Source organism: Adiantum capillus-veneris, chromosome 5 (assembly GCF_014529385.1).
Source record: "Adiantum capillus-veneris isolate H3 chromosome 5, ASM1452938v2, whole genome shotgun sequence".
NCBI classification, from domain to species: Eukaryota; Viridiplantae; Streptophyta; class Polypodiopsida; order Polypodiales; family Pteridaceae; genus Adiantum; species Adiantum capillus-veneris.
This window is the reverse complement of record NC_140935.1, coordinates 18305775-18321487: the sequence shown is the minus strand read 5'-3', so window position 1 is coordinate 18321487 and position 15713 is coordinate 18305775. Positions and strand designations below refer to the sequence as shown.

The 15713-nt window shown below is 44.7% G+C and overlaps 1 protein-coding gene across 6 annotated transcripts in view; it reads right to left on the bottom strand.

Moving 5' to 3' along the window:
- Positions 1–2891: 2891 nt before the first annotated feature.
- Positions 2892–15713, bottom strand: part of LOC147456951 (pentatricopeptide repeat-containing protein At4g18520, chloroplastic-like) — a 113974-nt gene continuing 101152 nt past the window's right edge. Inside the window, exons 2-4 of one of the 6 annotated variants that reach the window (XM_086512019.1) lie at positions 11590–11708; positions 6730–6874; positions 2892–6552 (exon numbers count right to left, since the gene is read on the bottom strand). In XM_086512019.1, coding sequence (XP_086368145.1) covers positions 4063–6552; positions 6730–6765 — 2526 coding nt within the window. In that variant the 5' untranslated portion in view covers positions 6766–6874; positions 11590–11708 and the 3' untranslated portion in view covers positions 2892–4062. The remainder of the gene's footprint in view (positions 6553–6729; positions 6875–11589; positions 11709–15713) is intronic. The other 5 variants (XM_086512022.1, XM_086512020.1, XM_086512021.1 and 2 more) reach the window with 5 other exon arrangements.

Sequence of the window (15713 nt, the reverse complement as noted above, 5' to 3'; positions counted from 1 at the left end):
CAAGATCTCATACCATTTGATAGGCGTGGCACTAATGGGAGAGAGTTAGTGATGACAGCTACATTTGATGACCAAATAGAGTCATTTTTAAGATTTCTCGCATGGAGAAAAAATGTTCATCATATGGGATGGTAATCATTGGCTCCATATGTGGAAATATTGGGCATTGTGGAAGCAATTAGATGAATTTGCAATGCGGAAGGTTGAGTGCGTGATTATGAAGTTTGACCCTAAGGAGATGACAGAATTTCTATTAATGCTCACCATGATTAACAAGTAAGTTCCTTCACATTACTTTTGGAACACTTAAATTTTGAATTGTTAGTAAAATTCTACATTTAAAAATAGGGTGACACGATTCCATGTGCCTCATACCACTGTCCATGACATCTTTATGATCTGCAAAAATTAACACTTGCCGAACCATAGCCCTTGTTGGACAAATTCAATGAAGAGGATAGGGCGAAAGCTGAGAGGATGCTTTGTGGCACAACAATGAACCAATCAAAATGGCTTAGACTACCAATGTCTTTGCTAGCACAACTATTGTGGAAGGTAATTGTAAATTTATAATACACATGCATTAGCTGACTACATGTTGTTTTGCTTGAAAATTGTTTTGTCTTTGCCATGTTTTTTATAAGAGTATTTCAATGCAATGTATCGGCTCAAAATGCAAAATTTATCGGCCGAGGGCAGTAGAGAGTACCTTTCAAATGAAGATGATTACAAGGCAAACTATAACTTGGCGGTAAAAGAGACCGAGAACTTCTCTATGCGAAAGGGATTGGAGATAGACGTCATTGCCAATCTCGTGAATGGCGTGGAATTTTTTCAAAAATTTTATTTCATTTGTGGGTTGGTGCGAGAAGGAATACAAAATGACCCCCTTTTGCACGGGTATGCATCAATCCTGTGGAGTAAGTATTGTTTAAGGACGATATTTTGATGATAGAGGAATCTATTATGACTCAAGAGAAGTCATTCTAATAGTGGTTGAGAATGGGTGTTTATTGGTGGTGGTTGAAAAGGTAAGCATAAAAACAATTAGAGTACATGATCATATTTATTATTACAATATTACTAATGCTTAGAGTGTAGGAGTGCATTGAGCTTGGTAGAGAAGATGGACTGAGAACTCCACGGTGAAGAAGCTACATGCATGCATCGCACACTATTGTGGTCTATCTCTTGGAGAGGCAATGGAGGATTTTTGACAAGAGCCCTTTGGCAAGGCTTTTGTGTGGTGGAAGCCAAGCATACGAGCCACACAAAAAACAGAGGAGCAGTCACTCTTTGCATGTATTGTGTGATGCCTTTTATACAGGTAGTCAACTATAGATTTTTATTAGGATGTATGATTCATAGTGTGTTTTGAATTATGGGATCATAATTATAATTTGTAGCTGGTGGTTGGGCGTCCTCAAGAAAGGTTAGTGTTGTCCATACCCCGAGCATCCCAGTGACACATAGTTGGAGTCTGAGAGAGAGGAGAGTGGAATCTATCCAAATGATTGGATAGACAAAATCCACAATAAGGATACATGGAGAGACTATCCATGGCTCTTGGATTATGTGGATGGCGTGTTTCCCAAAAATGAAGCCAAAGAATACAATGATAAGTTTTCTTCTTTTTGTGCAACTAACGTGGCATTTGGTTTGGTATAGTTTCCTCACTATTTTTTTGGACTTGCAACATTTACACAAGAAAGTTAAGGGGAAGGGAAAAAGCAGAAGTGTCACCATCAATCAGCCTCTTATCGATGCCATTTCCCCTAGCACAACCAAGGGACGTCCAAGCCCAAAAATTATAGCTAACGGACTTTTTCTAATTTATGATTTTTCTAATAAATTTTGATACATAGGTTTTCCCACCAATAAATTAATAATTTAGAGGTAAAGTTTTATAGTTGTAAGTGTAATTACACTAAACTAAGTTTTTTTCAAGCATTGTGAAGAGAGAGAGAGAGAGAGAGAGAGAGAGAGAGAATAAGAATAATTATCAGTAGACTACAAAAGGATAGCGCCCTATAATGTTCTCTAAACCCCCCAACATACAATATGTGTGTGCAAGTTTTGGGGGGATTGCCCTTATTTTATACGCTTATGCACACATGCTAAACCCCCCTATTGTACACTCACGTGGTATCATACAGAACATACAAGTGAATCCCCAATGTCTAAATGCGAGACAACGTTCTTTGCCACCACAACTGAGACTTGGAGAGTGACCACAACTCATCTCTCTGAGACGCGTCTCTCTCTCTCTCTCTCTCTCTCTCTCTCTCTCTCTCTCACACACACACACACACACACACACACACACACACACAGTAAGGGAAAAGGAACATTCTTGAATCAAAGTTAACCTTCAAGGCTTGTGATTTGTGTGAAGCTCACATCTTACCTGACATCAAGCTTCCCTTAGATCTCCAACTAGTTACATCACCGCCTAATCATAACCAATCTCAAGTCCAATACTCTCCCTCAATCAAGGATTCTAGCTATTGAGCGCCAAGCCTCTCTTTCACAAAGCCCGAACTGTTTGTGGATACAATCAAGCTTTCTCCCTTTCAGATCATGTCTCTCCCTTCAGGAACGCCCTTTTTTTCAAGCTAATATGAGATTCAACACGAGAAATTATTCATTATGTTTACCTCAACCTCCTTTGCTCTTCACGTCAACAACCATTAAAACCCACATGGATTTCCTTAAAAACACACTTATTTTTATGCATTAAACGGTGTTGCTTTACCTTCAAGAATGTAAGAAAAATGAAAAGATCCTACTGAATCAAACTTACTTATATGACGCTTTAAAATCAAGGCTAGAGTCTGGCTATTAAGAAACTAGCCAACATAGCCTACAATGATTGTGAACATTGGACGAAAATCTGAAAACACACTTGATCTTTTGAAGCAAAACAACAAGAAGACTATTACTTTGATGCTTTGAATGGTGATACTTTACCTTTCAAGAATGAAACAAATACTAACACACTCTGCAAATCAGGTTAGGGTCTAGCCATCAAGACACTGATAGCCACCATAGCTTTCAATGGTTATGAACATTCATTGAGCAGAGACATCAACACAAACTAGGTCCTTGTCTCTCATATATGCTCATAATTGCCAAGCACATGAGAACCATACTTGAAAGGCAGTTTCCAGACATAGAAGCACCACACTTCAAGATATCATTAAGCCTTCTCACTTACAAAGTTAACTTTACCTGCTTTTACAACTTTCAAAACATGAAGTCATCAACATAATATTTTTATGAGAGTTCCATTTCAACCAAAAGCTTGGCATCCCCCTGGCAAGACCACAAGTATAGAAGAAGATGAATCGTAACCTAGCGATCATATCCGTAAGAACAAACATTCCTTTCAGAAAGGAAAATCATACTCACTTTCCCATAACTTCCATTCCTGATAGGCACCACAAAAACAGTTCCATTTTCAAAAACCTGAAGGTGGTTTGAATCTTTGATTGTTATTTTACTCTCTTTAACTTTGATATTAGTGAGGTAGCAGCATGGCAGTCCCCACATACCTCCATGTCCTTATATCTTTTCCTTGGGGTGTATTGATGATCGCATCAGCAATGGCTGCCAAAGTATATCTTTTTCAGAAGTAGCAGAAAGATTACGAGACCCAATGCAAATCTGGAGAGCATCCTTGATGGGACAATTCCAAGTTCAAGATCTTGTAGCTTCGCATAAATTTGTCAGGTTTGTGGATGCTGGGTATCCCCAACAACAAATTTATGAGCATGGCCACTCACAACTACGTTCTTGGGGGGCACATGCAGCTCATTCGTGCCCCCGATCGGCCAAAGACCCGCCAATGTTTTGGCCTCATCTCAAATGTCCTCTCACTGTCCCGAACATCCCCCTCCCCCGTCATCCTGTTCAGGTCTCGATTCCTCAGTTTACTGTGGCACAAAGAATGCTGCAAGGCCTGCACAAAACTGAAGTCACAGCTTTTTGACCTGCCAGACTGCCGTTGCCATTGCATGTGTGCAAGACTAGGTGGTTGTTCAGGCTCTTTGAATCCTCACCTCACCGAACAGAAGCCCTGCATGTGACCACCATGGCTGATTGCTTCCAAGAGACATTTTTCATTCTCATGCGAGCAATGTTTTGTGCCTCGTCTTTCATCCCAGCGGCTGCATAAATATTACTCATTAAGGCATATGCAGCAGCATTACATCTATCTAGTCGTACTACACACTCAAAGGCGAACCTTCCAAGTTTCACATTTCCCCATTTTTGACAAGCACCTAGAAGAGCGAGCCAAACTGGGGGATCATCAGACGATGGCATCAACAGAATTACTCCCATAGCTTTGTCAAAAAGCCTTGCACGTCCATAAAGATCAACCATGCAAGTGTAATGCTCTATGTGCGGCGCAATGCCATATTTTTCCCTCATGTTATCAAAATGCATTTGGCCCTCCTCCACTAGACCTGAGTGACTGCATGCATTGAGAACATTAACAAAAGTGACTGCATCTGGGGAGATGCCCTCCAGTAGCATCCAGCGAAAACAGTGCAGAGCCTCCTTGGCCAGCCCTTGCTGGGCATATCCTCCTATAAGGGCAGTCCAAGAGATTACATTTGGAGAGAAACCCTCACCCCGCATTTTCTCAAAACAGCCCAGTGCTTCCTGGTCCTGTCCCTGTTGGGCATATCCTGCAATCAATGCATCCCAAGAGACCACATCCCGGACAGGAAGCTCATCCAAAACCTTCTGTGCTTTCAAAAGCACACCACATTTGGCATACATATCGACCAAAGCACTGCGAAGCATGACGTGTTTTTCTAAGAGCCCCTGAATAACAATCTCATCATGTATTTGTTTCCCTATACCAACCTCTTGCATAATGCCACATGCTTTCAAGATGCAAGCATAGGTGATCTCATCTGGAGAGAAGCCTTTACTTCGCATCCGATGAAAACAGCTAAGAGCTGCTTTGCCCTGCTCATGTTGGACATACCCTGCAATGAGAGCATTCCAAGAGACAACATCCCGGACACAAAGCTCATCAAGAACTTGTGCTGCTTTTGTGAATACCCCACATTTGGCATACATGTCGACCAAGGCATTGCCAAGTGTGACCTCTTTTTCCAAGAGCCCTTGACTAACAATCTCATCATGAATTTGTTTGCCCATCCCAACCTCTTGCATAGTGCCACATGCCTTCAAGATGCAAGCATAGGTAATCGCATCTGGAGAGAAGCCATCGCTTCGCATCCTCCGAAAACAGCTCAGAGCTTGTTTGCCATGCCCATGTTGGACATATCCTGCAATAAGGGATGTCCAAGAGATGACATCCCGGACAGGAAGCTCATCAAGAACTTGTTGTGCTTTCGTTAATAGACCACACTTGGCATACATGTCGACCAATGCGCTGCAAAGCACAACATCTTTTTTCAAGAGCCCTTGACTAACAATCTCATCATGAATTTGTTTCCCCATGCCAACCTCTTGCGTAATGCCGCATGCCTTCAAGATGCACGCATAGGTGATTGCCTCTGGAGAGATGCCCTCACTTCGCATCCTTTGAAAACAGCTCAAAGCTTGTTCGCCATGCCCATGTTGGACATACCCTGCAACAAGTGAATTCCAAGAGACGACATTTCGAACAGGAAGCTCATCAAAAACTTGGCGTGCTTTCATGAATTCACCACACTTAGCATACATGTCGACCAAAGCATTGCCAAGCACGACATTGTTTTTCAAGAGCCCTTGACTGACGATCTTATCATGAATCTTTTCTCCCATGTCAGCAACTTGCATAATGCCACACGCCTTCAAGATGCAAGCATAGGTGATTGCATCTGGATTGAAGCCGTCACTTCGCATCCTCTGGAAACAGCCCAGAGCTTCTTTGCCCTGCCCATGTTGGACATACCCTGCAATAAGTGCATTCCATGAGACAACATCCCGGAGAGAAAGCTCATCAAGAACTTGTTGTGCTTTCGTGAATACACCACACTTGGCATACATATCAACCAAAGCATTGCCAAGCACAATATCATTTTTCAAGAGCCGCTGACTAACAATCTCATCATGAATTTGTTTGCCCATGCCAACATCCTGCATGATGCTACATGCCTTCAAAATGCAAGAATAGGTGATCGCATTTGGAGAGAGACCCTCCCTTTGCATCCGACGAAAACAACCTAGAGCTTCTTTACCCTGCCCATGTTGGACATACCCTGCGATAAGTGCAGTCCAAGAGACGACATCACGGACAGGAAGCTCGTCAATGACATTTTGCGCTCTGATGAGTGCCCCACACTTGGCATACATACTGACCAGCATGTTCCCCAAGTACTTGTCCTTCTGGAGTAACCCACTATCGCAGATATCAGCATGTATCCTACTGCCTAGGTACAGATCCTTCTTCTTAGCACAGGCTTTTAGCGAGGCCATAAAAGAAAGAAGAATTACTTTAGAGTCCTTATCCTTCTCTTTCTCTCCATGTTTGACTTGTCTGACCAATATTGCTTCTCTCGCAATTTTGTCCAGGGATTTGGAGCTGCTCTGTGAGCATGAAACCAGTGACTCTAACAGTCACACAAACAGAGAGAACAGTGTGTACATGTGTGTGCATGCACGCACATGTGTGTTGAGAGAGAGAGAGAGAGAGAGAGAGAGAGAGAGAGAGAGAGAGAGAGAAACAAGCAGAAAAAAAAAACAAACAGAATCCGTGGATCGTACCTTTATAGTGTGTCGTCCTGCAGAGGTCATCCCCATCACCCTCTACCTTTGCTGTTTCAAGTATGGAAGGTTTGAGCTCTTTATGTTCTCAAACAGTGGAATAGGGAGGTGCGGCACTCGTACAGCTAGAGCTTAAGCAAGGCGTCTATAACAGAAAATAGTGCCTTTTGTCAATTCACAAATGCATTTGATTTATCCATGATGTACTTCTTAATACCAAGCTCGTAAGGTAAAGCCCATAGAGGTTACTAGATTACGACGACAACCACAAGTAGAATTTAGACGAGAGAAATGAAATGTTATATTAACGTCTTCAAAAGGCCAAAATGACCTATGAGACCAATCAGTTACAAAATAGTGAATCTAATACCATGTCTGGGTACAAAAGAACTAGAAGTGGAACAAAATACTACTACTACTACTACAATCTAAAACTACGTGGGTGTAGCAGCTGATACAATAGGTACCCGGTAAACTGGATGTAACAGTGTGTGAAACAAAGATGGAAGAAATGGTGAGGATCCATCCTCATCTGCACTCTGGATGTCGAGAGAGTATGGCTCGAATCTTCTGTTGTAGTCTCCGTCGATGCTGTGTAGCTCCTCTCCTCAGTCGCGGTCGTCTGTATCTCTGTAGCTCCAATGCTCGGTCGATGAGAGTGCCAGTAGTGGTCGAATGAGTGTGGGACGAGCTCTGCAGTGGTGGCTGCTCCTCTGGCTGTCCCATATCTAGTGAAAAGAAATCCGTAATGTGTCTCTGGGACTGCCTCTCTCTAGCTCTCCCCAGTAAAGTGTCTCTATACCTGTGTAACTCAAGTAGATATAGTCCAAGACATCTCTGATCCTCATAACTCATGACCCTAGATAGAGGACCAAAACCCTCTCTGAATAAGCAGTGGAAACGCCCCCGTATCTCATAGAACACTGTGCAATGACATATGTAGTGCAACTCTGTCTCTGGCTCTCTCTGGCATAATCGGCATATCCTACTGTCTGCTGGTATCCCTCTGAATCTACCAGTCTCAATCTCGAGCTGATGTGAGGATGTGCGTATCTGACCAATGGCACAACGCAAACCATGAGACATATGTGTGTCCATGTAGCTGGGTCGAATCACAAACCCATCTCCTGTGAGGTGGAGAAGATGCTCTCTATAGAAAGCCATCTTCGTGCTCAACTCCTGAGGCGGCTCTATCCATGTCCTCCTAGTGTCGAGCTGGATCAGGTCCTGACGAATGAGTCTAGTGATCTCCACCCGTGTAAGAGACAGCGAGGGTGCCTGAAGAGAGAGAAATGAAATGAAATGAAATGTTATATTAACGTCTTCAAAAGGCCAAAGTGACCTATGAGAGAGAGAGAGAGAGAGAGAGAGAGAGAGAGAGAGAGAGAGAGAGAGAGAGAGAGAGAGCGCTATGTGATGTAGACTCCAAATGTATGAAATTCTTTCGCAAATGTTTGAGAAGAGGCTCCTATTTCTTCTTCAAACAACAGATGCAGAGGAGTCCACCCCAAGAGGAGGATGCACTTGAGTGTCCAAGGGCAAGAGCCTTAGCAACATGAACGCCAAGTGAGCACAAGGTGTCCCTCTAGAGCGTGACCCAACAGGGGATTTGAACCCACAACCCGTAGGTTGAGAGGCCAAAGCCTTACCGTTATACCAACTCTTTGCAAACTAAATTCAAAGCAGATTGCTTTCTTGGAAAGTAGTTTTATAAAGCCTCTTGCTTTACAGCTTGACCGAAATGGCTTACTATACAATGTCACACGACCTTGACTGAGATCAATTTGACTAGCAAGAAGGTTTTCTCTCGATTAGTGCAAAGCTGGCAAAATATGAGGATATCTATGCGTCTATCTGAATCAAGTGATGAGGCACTTGATGACTTAGAAATTCTGAGGAGACAGAGGAAACAAGTCTTAATAGATGATTCTTTAATATGATGAAAGATTACAAAATCACCCAAGGAAGGTATTATAAACAACATATGCATGGTTGCAATCTGCAGGACAAGAATGAAACAATCAATATATCTTTAGAGAGGGATGAGCCATATGCCTTTCTATGTGATATGCCAGCAAATTCACTCATTTACTGCATCACTTGCACAACCTAGATGACTACGACTTTCTATGTAGCGATCATCGAAGATAGCAAGGAACTATGGCAATGGCCCAACCGTGACATGCTGTCCCTATGGCTTGAGCTAAAGGCCTTTTAATCACATCCATATCAGCACGCCCAGCAATTTGCAGGGCATCTCCAAGGCACTTGTAGAAGAGTAACGATGATCTCAACCTGCAAATATCCACATTGTTACCAAATGTTGTGACCAAAAATGTATAGGAAGAAACCAACATCTAAAGAAGATTTTACAATTAGGAATGTCCTATTTGCTAGACACAAGGAAACCAGGGTATTTTGGTGCAAAAAGGATCCTCTATCAGTTGCAAATCTACCCAGCAGGCTACATGAACCCCTAACCACAAGAGAGACTATACACAGAGGGGAGACTCTCCCAAAATGATTGAAACAAAGTAAACAGCTAGATCACAAATCCTTTACAAAGTGCCAAGCCGGTTACAGTGGTACCAGAGATTCAGTCAATTCTTCTACAACCCTTGGATCCGGCCGACTTTTTCCAGCAAGCCCTGGATTCTGACAAAGAATCTAATCAACAACGGAGCATGTCTGGCTTAAACTTTTGCAAGAAGATGACTCCAATGGTAATGGAGATTTACAACAACAAATCAACCAATGGGGAGTTCGATGACTTACTCAACGAAACTCTCAATGAGGATCAACAATCTACAGATGTTCGCCAGTAATTGCAAGTGACCAAGCGGTTGATGAAATTTGCTAAGGATCTGAACTATGCAAAGTTTCTGAAGAGCCAACCAATCCTAGAGTTCTATGATATGTGGCAGAAGGCCACCAATCTGCCCCTTAAATCAAAAAATCAAAGCAAAGCTGAAGACTGATAAGAAGCGCTCTTTTGACAGAAGAGGACGTTGAATCTGCTATGGAGCGGAAAATCAATTAATAATTGAAGCATCGGAAACACTTATGGAAGGGACAAAAGTCAGAGTCTTTCCTCGGCTATTTGGGCCGACAATCTACTTTTAAGGAACTTGCAGAGAAGGGAAGGGGTCTAGGAAGAAAAACCGCCGATCTGTTCACTTCAAAGATGACTCTAGCGCTTATTCTTCTTCGTCTCCCTCCTCAAGCGAGGAGGACCGACAGGAGTTCAAGAAGCGGAAACATCAAAAACGAAGGGAATTCAAGAACGGGGGCCGAAGTATCAAGCTCCACACTTTTTTTGCCCACAAGGATACCCATCAAGCTTTGTCATTCATACAGCACTCTAACACAGCTTTCTTCAGAGGCAACTTCACTGAAGCCTCAATGGTTTGAAAGGTTGCATCCCACCTAAAACGGAATGCACAAACTTGGTGGTCTATGATTTTACTCCATGGTAAAGCGCCTGCAAATTGGGTAAAGTTCAAGAAGCTGTTGTCGTCTATTTGGCTGACACCCAATTTGAACCCGATGTTTTGAGGGCTTTGAAAGAGTACTGGAACGATGTTGCAGTCTACCAAAAGAGATCCAGAGATACTACATCAAGCAGAGGTCATCAAGTGTACAACACCTCATGGAACACGCTATGGACAGTCTTTTGCATTGTCTTGCGCTATGGATAAGCCAGTCCACAGACCGTAGAGAAAGAAGCATCGAAGGACAAATAGAAATCCAAGAAGTTGGTGCAAAAGAAGAAACTACCATCTCTCAAATGTCTGCCAAGCAGAAGGCAAAATATTACAAGCAAGGAAAGAGCTTCAGGTATGGAGAGATAGAACATATCTTAGCATAATGTCCTAAGGTGGAGAAGCATGAAGAAAAACTAGAAACATCGAAAGTGGCAGAGGAGCGGGCCAAGAAAGGGAAAAAAGAGGCTGGACTCGTCCCAGATTTCATGGGGATACTTTAAGGTCACAATGATCCCAACGCTGAGCTCTACACGACGAGGGGCAAAGAACAAGACCAAGAAGCGCTCATTTTCTTTGAGAGTGGAGCCAAGGCCAACTATATCTCGCCAGAGATGGCGGCTCGTTCAGGAATCAAGCTTGAAAACATGGAGCCACAGATGGATGTGGTATTAGCGGCACCAAGGCATGAAGTCGTCGTAAGGCCTGTCTTTAGCAAGCTGAGGCTGCATTGTCAAAGTTACATAGGGGACGAGGACTTTAACACCATGCCTTTCGAAGGATGTGATGTTTTGTTGGGGATGCCTTGGCACGCCCGGAATAGCCTTGTCATGGATTATGGGGATAAGAAGATTCCGTTGAAGAATAGCAAGGGTCGAGAAGTGGTGATAGTCGTAAAGCTGAAAGGCGACCCAGTACCCCATTTCTAAAGTAATGAAATCGAGTCTTTTTGTTTACTTGATCATTCTCAATAATATGGATGCTAGTAAAGATTCCAATTTAGAATCTGAACAGCAAATTTTTCTACAAGCTCATGCCGATTGTTTCTCAGAGGGTTTGCCTGACGAGTTACCGCCTGAAAGACTAGAGGATCACACCATAGATTTGATCCCTAACAGTACTTATCCGAATCGACACCCTTACATAGTGAGCCATGCTCAATAGGAATAAATCATGAGCCAAGTACAGGACCTTTTAAAGAAAGGATTGATCCAACACAGTACCTCACCTTTTTGTTCTCTAGTTTTGCTTGTTCAAAAAAAAGCAGATCCTAGAGGATGTGTATCAATTACATCGCTCTCAATAAAATTACCATCAAGAACAAGTTTCCAATACCACGATCAATGATATACTTGATAGATTACAAGGTTCTGCTTACTTCAGTAGAATCAATCTTGAAAGTGGCTATCATCAAATCAGGATTGCTCTTGGAGATGTATACAAGACCACATTCCGGACATCCCTTTGTGGTGATGCCTTTCGGACTCACGAATGCTCCTGCAATGCTCAAGAGGATTATGGATCAAAACTTTAGAGAGTATCGCCAATTTCTTCAATGACATCACTATTTTCTCCAAATCCGAGACACTATATATATAGCATTTGTTGAAAGTGTTTCAAGACACACATTGTTCATAAACGGGAAGAAGAGTGAGTTCTTTCTTTTGGGGATACACTTTTTGAGAAACGTTGTCTTACCAAAGGATGTTAGCATGGATCCAGCGAAAGTGGCTACAACTCAAGATTAGCTGCCTCTCAAAAATTTAGATGATGCAAAGGAGTTTTAGGGATTATGCTCTTACTACCAACAATTCATAACTTCATTCAACAATTTGCCAAGATTGCTTTGCCCTTGCATACCCTGACTAAGAATGGGGTGCAATTCACTTGGGGACCTTCACAAATTACGGATTTTGAGAGACTCAAACACAAGTTGACTACATAGCCACAGTTGAAGTTACCAGCTTTGCAGAAGTTTTTTGAGGTTTCCGCGATGCTTGTGGAAGAAGTCTGGGACCGGTCTTAATGCAAGATGTCTATGTCATACAAAAGCATAATGTTGTCTAAGGCACGTTTACCACAAGATGTCTATGTCATACAAAAGCATAATGTTGTCTAAGGCACGTTTACCACAAGAACTTGGATGGATAGTGTTTAGACATAAACGAGTTTGGAATCGCTTGCTGCTCTGCCCCGGCCTGAGCACCCCGCTCACGCTGCACCCAGCCTCTCCCTGTGTCCCCCCCCCCCACCCACAACCCCTCCCACTCCTTGCTCACACGGCCCTCCCGGTCCCTCCCCACTAGCTTCGTCCGTTGCCTGCATGCCCCTCAGCCTCTGCTCCACTCACAGCCTCCCCACCCCTCCCCCACCCCCACCCCTTTTGCTAATCACTGTGTCGGCCTTGCTCTTCTGAGTAAGAGTACTGTAGCAGTAAAGGTCGATTCGGTTGCCCTTCTAAGTATGGGTACTGTGGCAGTAAAGGTCGAGTCGGCACCTCGCCTGCCAGAAGTAGCAAACATAGATGGACGCTCGTGCTCTGCCACAGAGGGACTCAGATGAATCCCCCTTGCCCAACCCCGCCGAACCCACCATCCAACTTGCTATGTCGCCAGCAAAGCAAGAGAGACTTGCAGCAGAGGTGGAGCGCCTTCAAGCCACCTCTATCATCTCCAAGATCATTGGTAGTCGACCCAGTTGAGGTGAGGTACGCGACCTCCTCCAGGCCCGCCTTCTAGCAAAGTTTGGAAAGATCATTGACATCCAGTTTCTCAGGCAAGGTCCAAGGATACTACCAGATCAAGTTCGAGACTCCAGAGATGGCTGCCAAGGTCATTTCGATGAGCCCATTGGCCATCCAAGCAGACAAGGCTCATTTCCGACAGTGGCGCCATTCTTTGATCCAGATTTGGATGTTCTTGTCGAGGAGGCAGATCTGCCCATTTTGGTGTGTTTCCCTAGTGTGAGGAGGGAGTGCTTACCGCTTCTCTCCAGGATTGGTTCCAAGATCAGGACAGTTTTGGAGACCCCACGCACGGCAGCTTCAACTGTAGCCAAGGCTGTTGGTGTGCCTTCAGTACGCATTTTGGTTCATGACACTCATACCCTCCCGAAGGTGGTTCTTCTCCCTAGGGTGAGTGGTGGGTGGTTACCCCAGAGGGTGGAGTATTCGGGACTCCCGAACTAGTGCTTCATTTACAGGCAGATGGGCCACTTAGTGAAGGCCTGTCCTCGCAAGAAATCTCGACCCATAGCGCATGTTCAGTCCCCCAAGGTTGAACATGCCCAACAGAGAGGTACCCAGAACACACGGGCTGGCACTTTGACAGAGGCCAATGATCAGCCAATTGATGGCTAGCAACAGCTGTCAAGCCAATGCCGAGGGACGGGCTCGCCACACTGCCTCCCTTGGTGGCCGACCTCCTGCAGCTCAGTCGCATTGGGTTCCGACAGGGAACCCTTTCGACCCCCTACAAGCAGGAGTCCTCTGAGGAGCCCCCCTCCACTTTAGCTCCACCGCCGCCATCACCTCTCCCCCTCCCCCCCCCCCCGCATTCAGACTCCTCTGTTCCGTCACCACCTCCCCCTCCTCCACCCCGACCTCCCTCTACCCCTTTCCCCCACTGGGCCCTAAGCCTCATCACCCGACTCATCCCACACTCCTCTGACACAAGGGACTCGACACGCATCCATAGCTAGATGTTCTCTTGGTAGTGTTTTTGCCACGAGCCAAATGGCTCAAGAGGGACAGTCCTACTTGAGGACATCACCACTAGTTCAGGCCTCTCCTTTTGCAAGTCCTGCATGGACTGACTAGTTTTGACATTGACAGACGATGGGATTTTTTCGACTACGGCTTCACCCGTTTCCTCGGTGAACCTTCTCCCGACCTTGAGGCAGCTAGCTTTCGAGTTCACGTCGCACGCAAGCAATGGATACAACGGTAGGTTTCTCCTTTCCGTTGTGCGGCAAGGATCACACCACAGAGTGGACCTTGCACACAATTCTTGATTGGCTCCAGGTCCAGGCTGTTGAGTTTCACACCACATAGGGGACCTGGGGGTGACAGATTTGGTACAGACACTTTTGCCTCTAGCCAAGTTTAGTGTGATGCCGGATGCAGCAAGATGTAGAGACCTTGTGGTTCACTTATTTGCTGACAGTCAGAGCCCCCCATGCTATGTAATTGTACATGAAGATTCTTGGTCAGAGGATGTAGCCCAATGGACTGCACGCTCTGCTTGGGCCTGGGTGGGACAGTCACTTCAGATGCGTTTGTCTAGAGGTCGTTCAGATGCGGACTACTCTCCATCCAAGCCGGCCTCCAAGATAGCGAGATTGGTGGTTGTTGCAACATCGGTCTTCTCTCACTAATTCCATGAGAATTGTCTCATGGATTGTACAAGGTTTAGGTGGGACCCATTTTTAGCATCAAAGGGGCCGCTTGCGTCAGGAGCTTCAGAGATGCCTTGTGGGTGGTATGACTAATATTCTTATGCTTCAAGAGAATCTTTGTGAGAGCCGCATTCGGCAATGTGGCGTGACCGCTATGAGACTTTTTGGTCAACAGCTTTTGGGCCTGGGCCTTGGAGACATTCAAGGAGGGTATGTATGACCATTGAGGACTCATGGCAACAGGCCATTGTGGACAGAGGTATTATTGTACCGGGCAGGGCCCAGTGGATTACTATGCAGGTTCATGGTTCCCTCATGGGCTTCCTGAACATCTATGCGCCCAATGTGGCAAGTGCACGAGCTGAATTTTGGTCACATATTGTAGAGTCTTTGCTGCATGCAGAGCAATGGTGTTAGGGGAGACTTTAACATGTTGGAGGACCCCTCAAATAGGATTGGAGGCAGTCATGCTATTCTACATGGGACTGAGTTGGCAGCTTGGGAGCGGTTATGTATGACCTTGAGGATAAGCTATTTCATGTCTAGGGTTCAGTTCAGCTTAGGAAGTGTTCTGGCACCTTTGTGAGCCTGTGCGCAGGCCGTGCATGTCCAGGCACTTAGAGTAGTTGCATATCCTTAGGTTGCACACAGCATGATCATCAGCATTACAGTCGGTAGCCATCAGGAGCATTTTACAATGCACAGAACCTATTTTCCCTATTTTAGCCATTTTTCACTTATTATTATTAAGTGACTTTGTTGGGAACCTGGGTAGGGCAAACCTCACAGGCACCTTCTCAGCAAGACCAGCAAAAGGCCAGGGTTTCCAGCCAACAACAGGCTACATATCAAGACCAGCGTTTCGGCTCAGGACCAGCCTAGCGTTTTTCAGCATATCAGCCCTCATGTTTTGCCGTTTGCAGATCAGCCTTGGCATTAGCAGACCACACCACTAGCCTGGCGTTTTTGCAACAGATCAGGCCTAGCGTTTTTGCATCTTGCAGATTCCCGACGACAGATCAGCACATAGCATCAGCCTTTTCAGTTTTAAGCACTTAGACACTGCAGATCAAGTCCCAAACCTTGCAGACCTCACCTTCCCGCGTA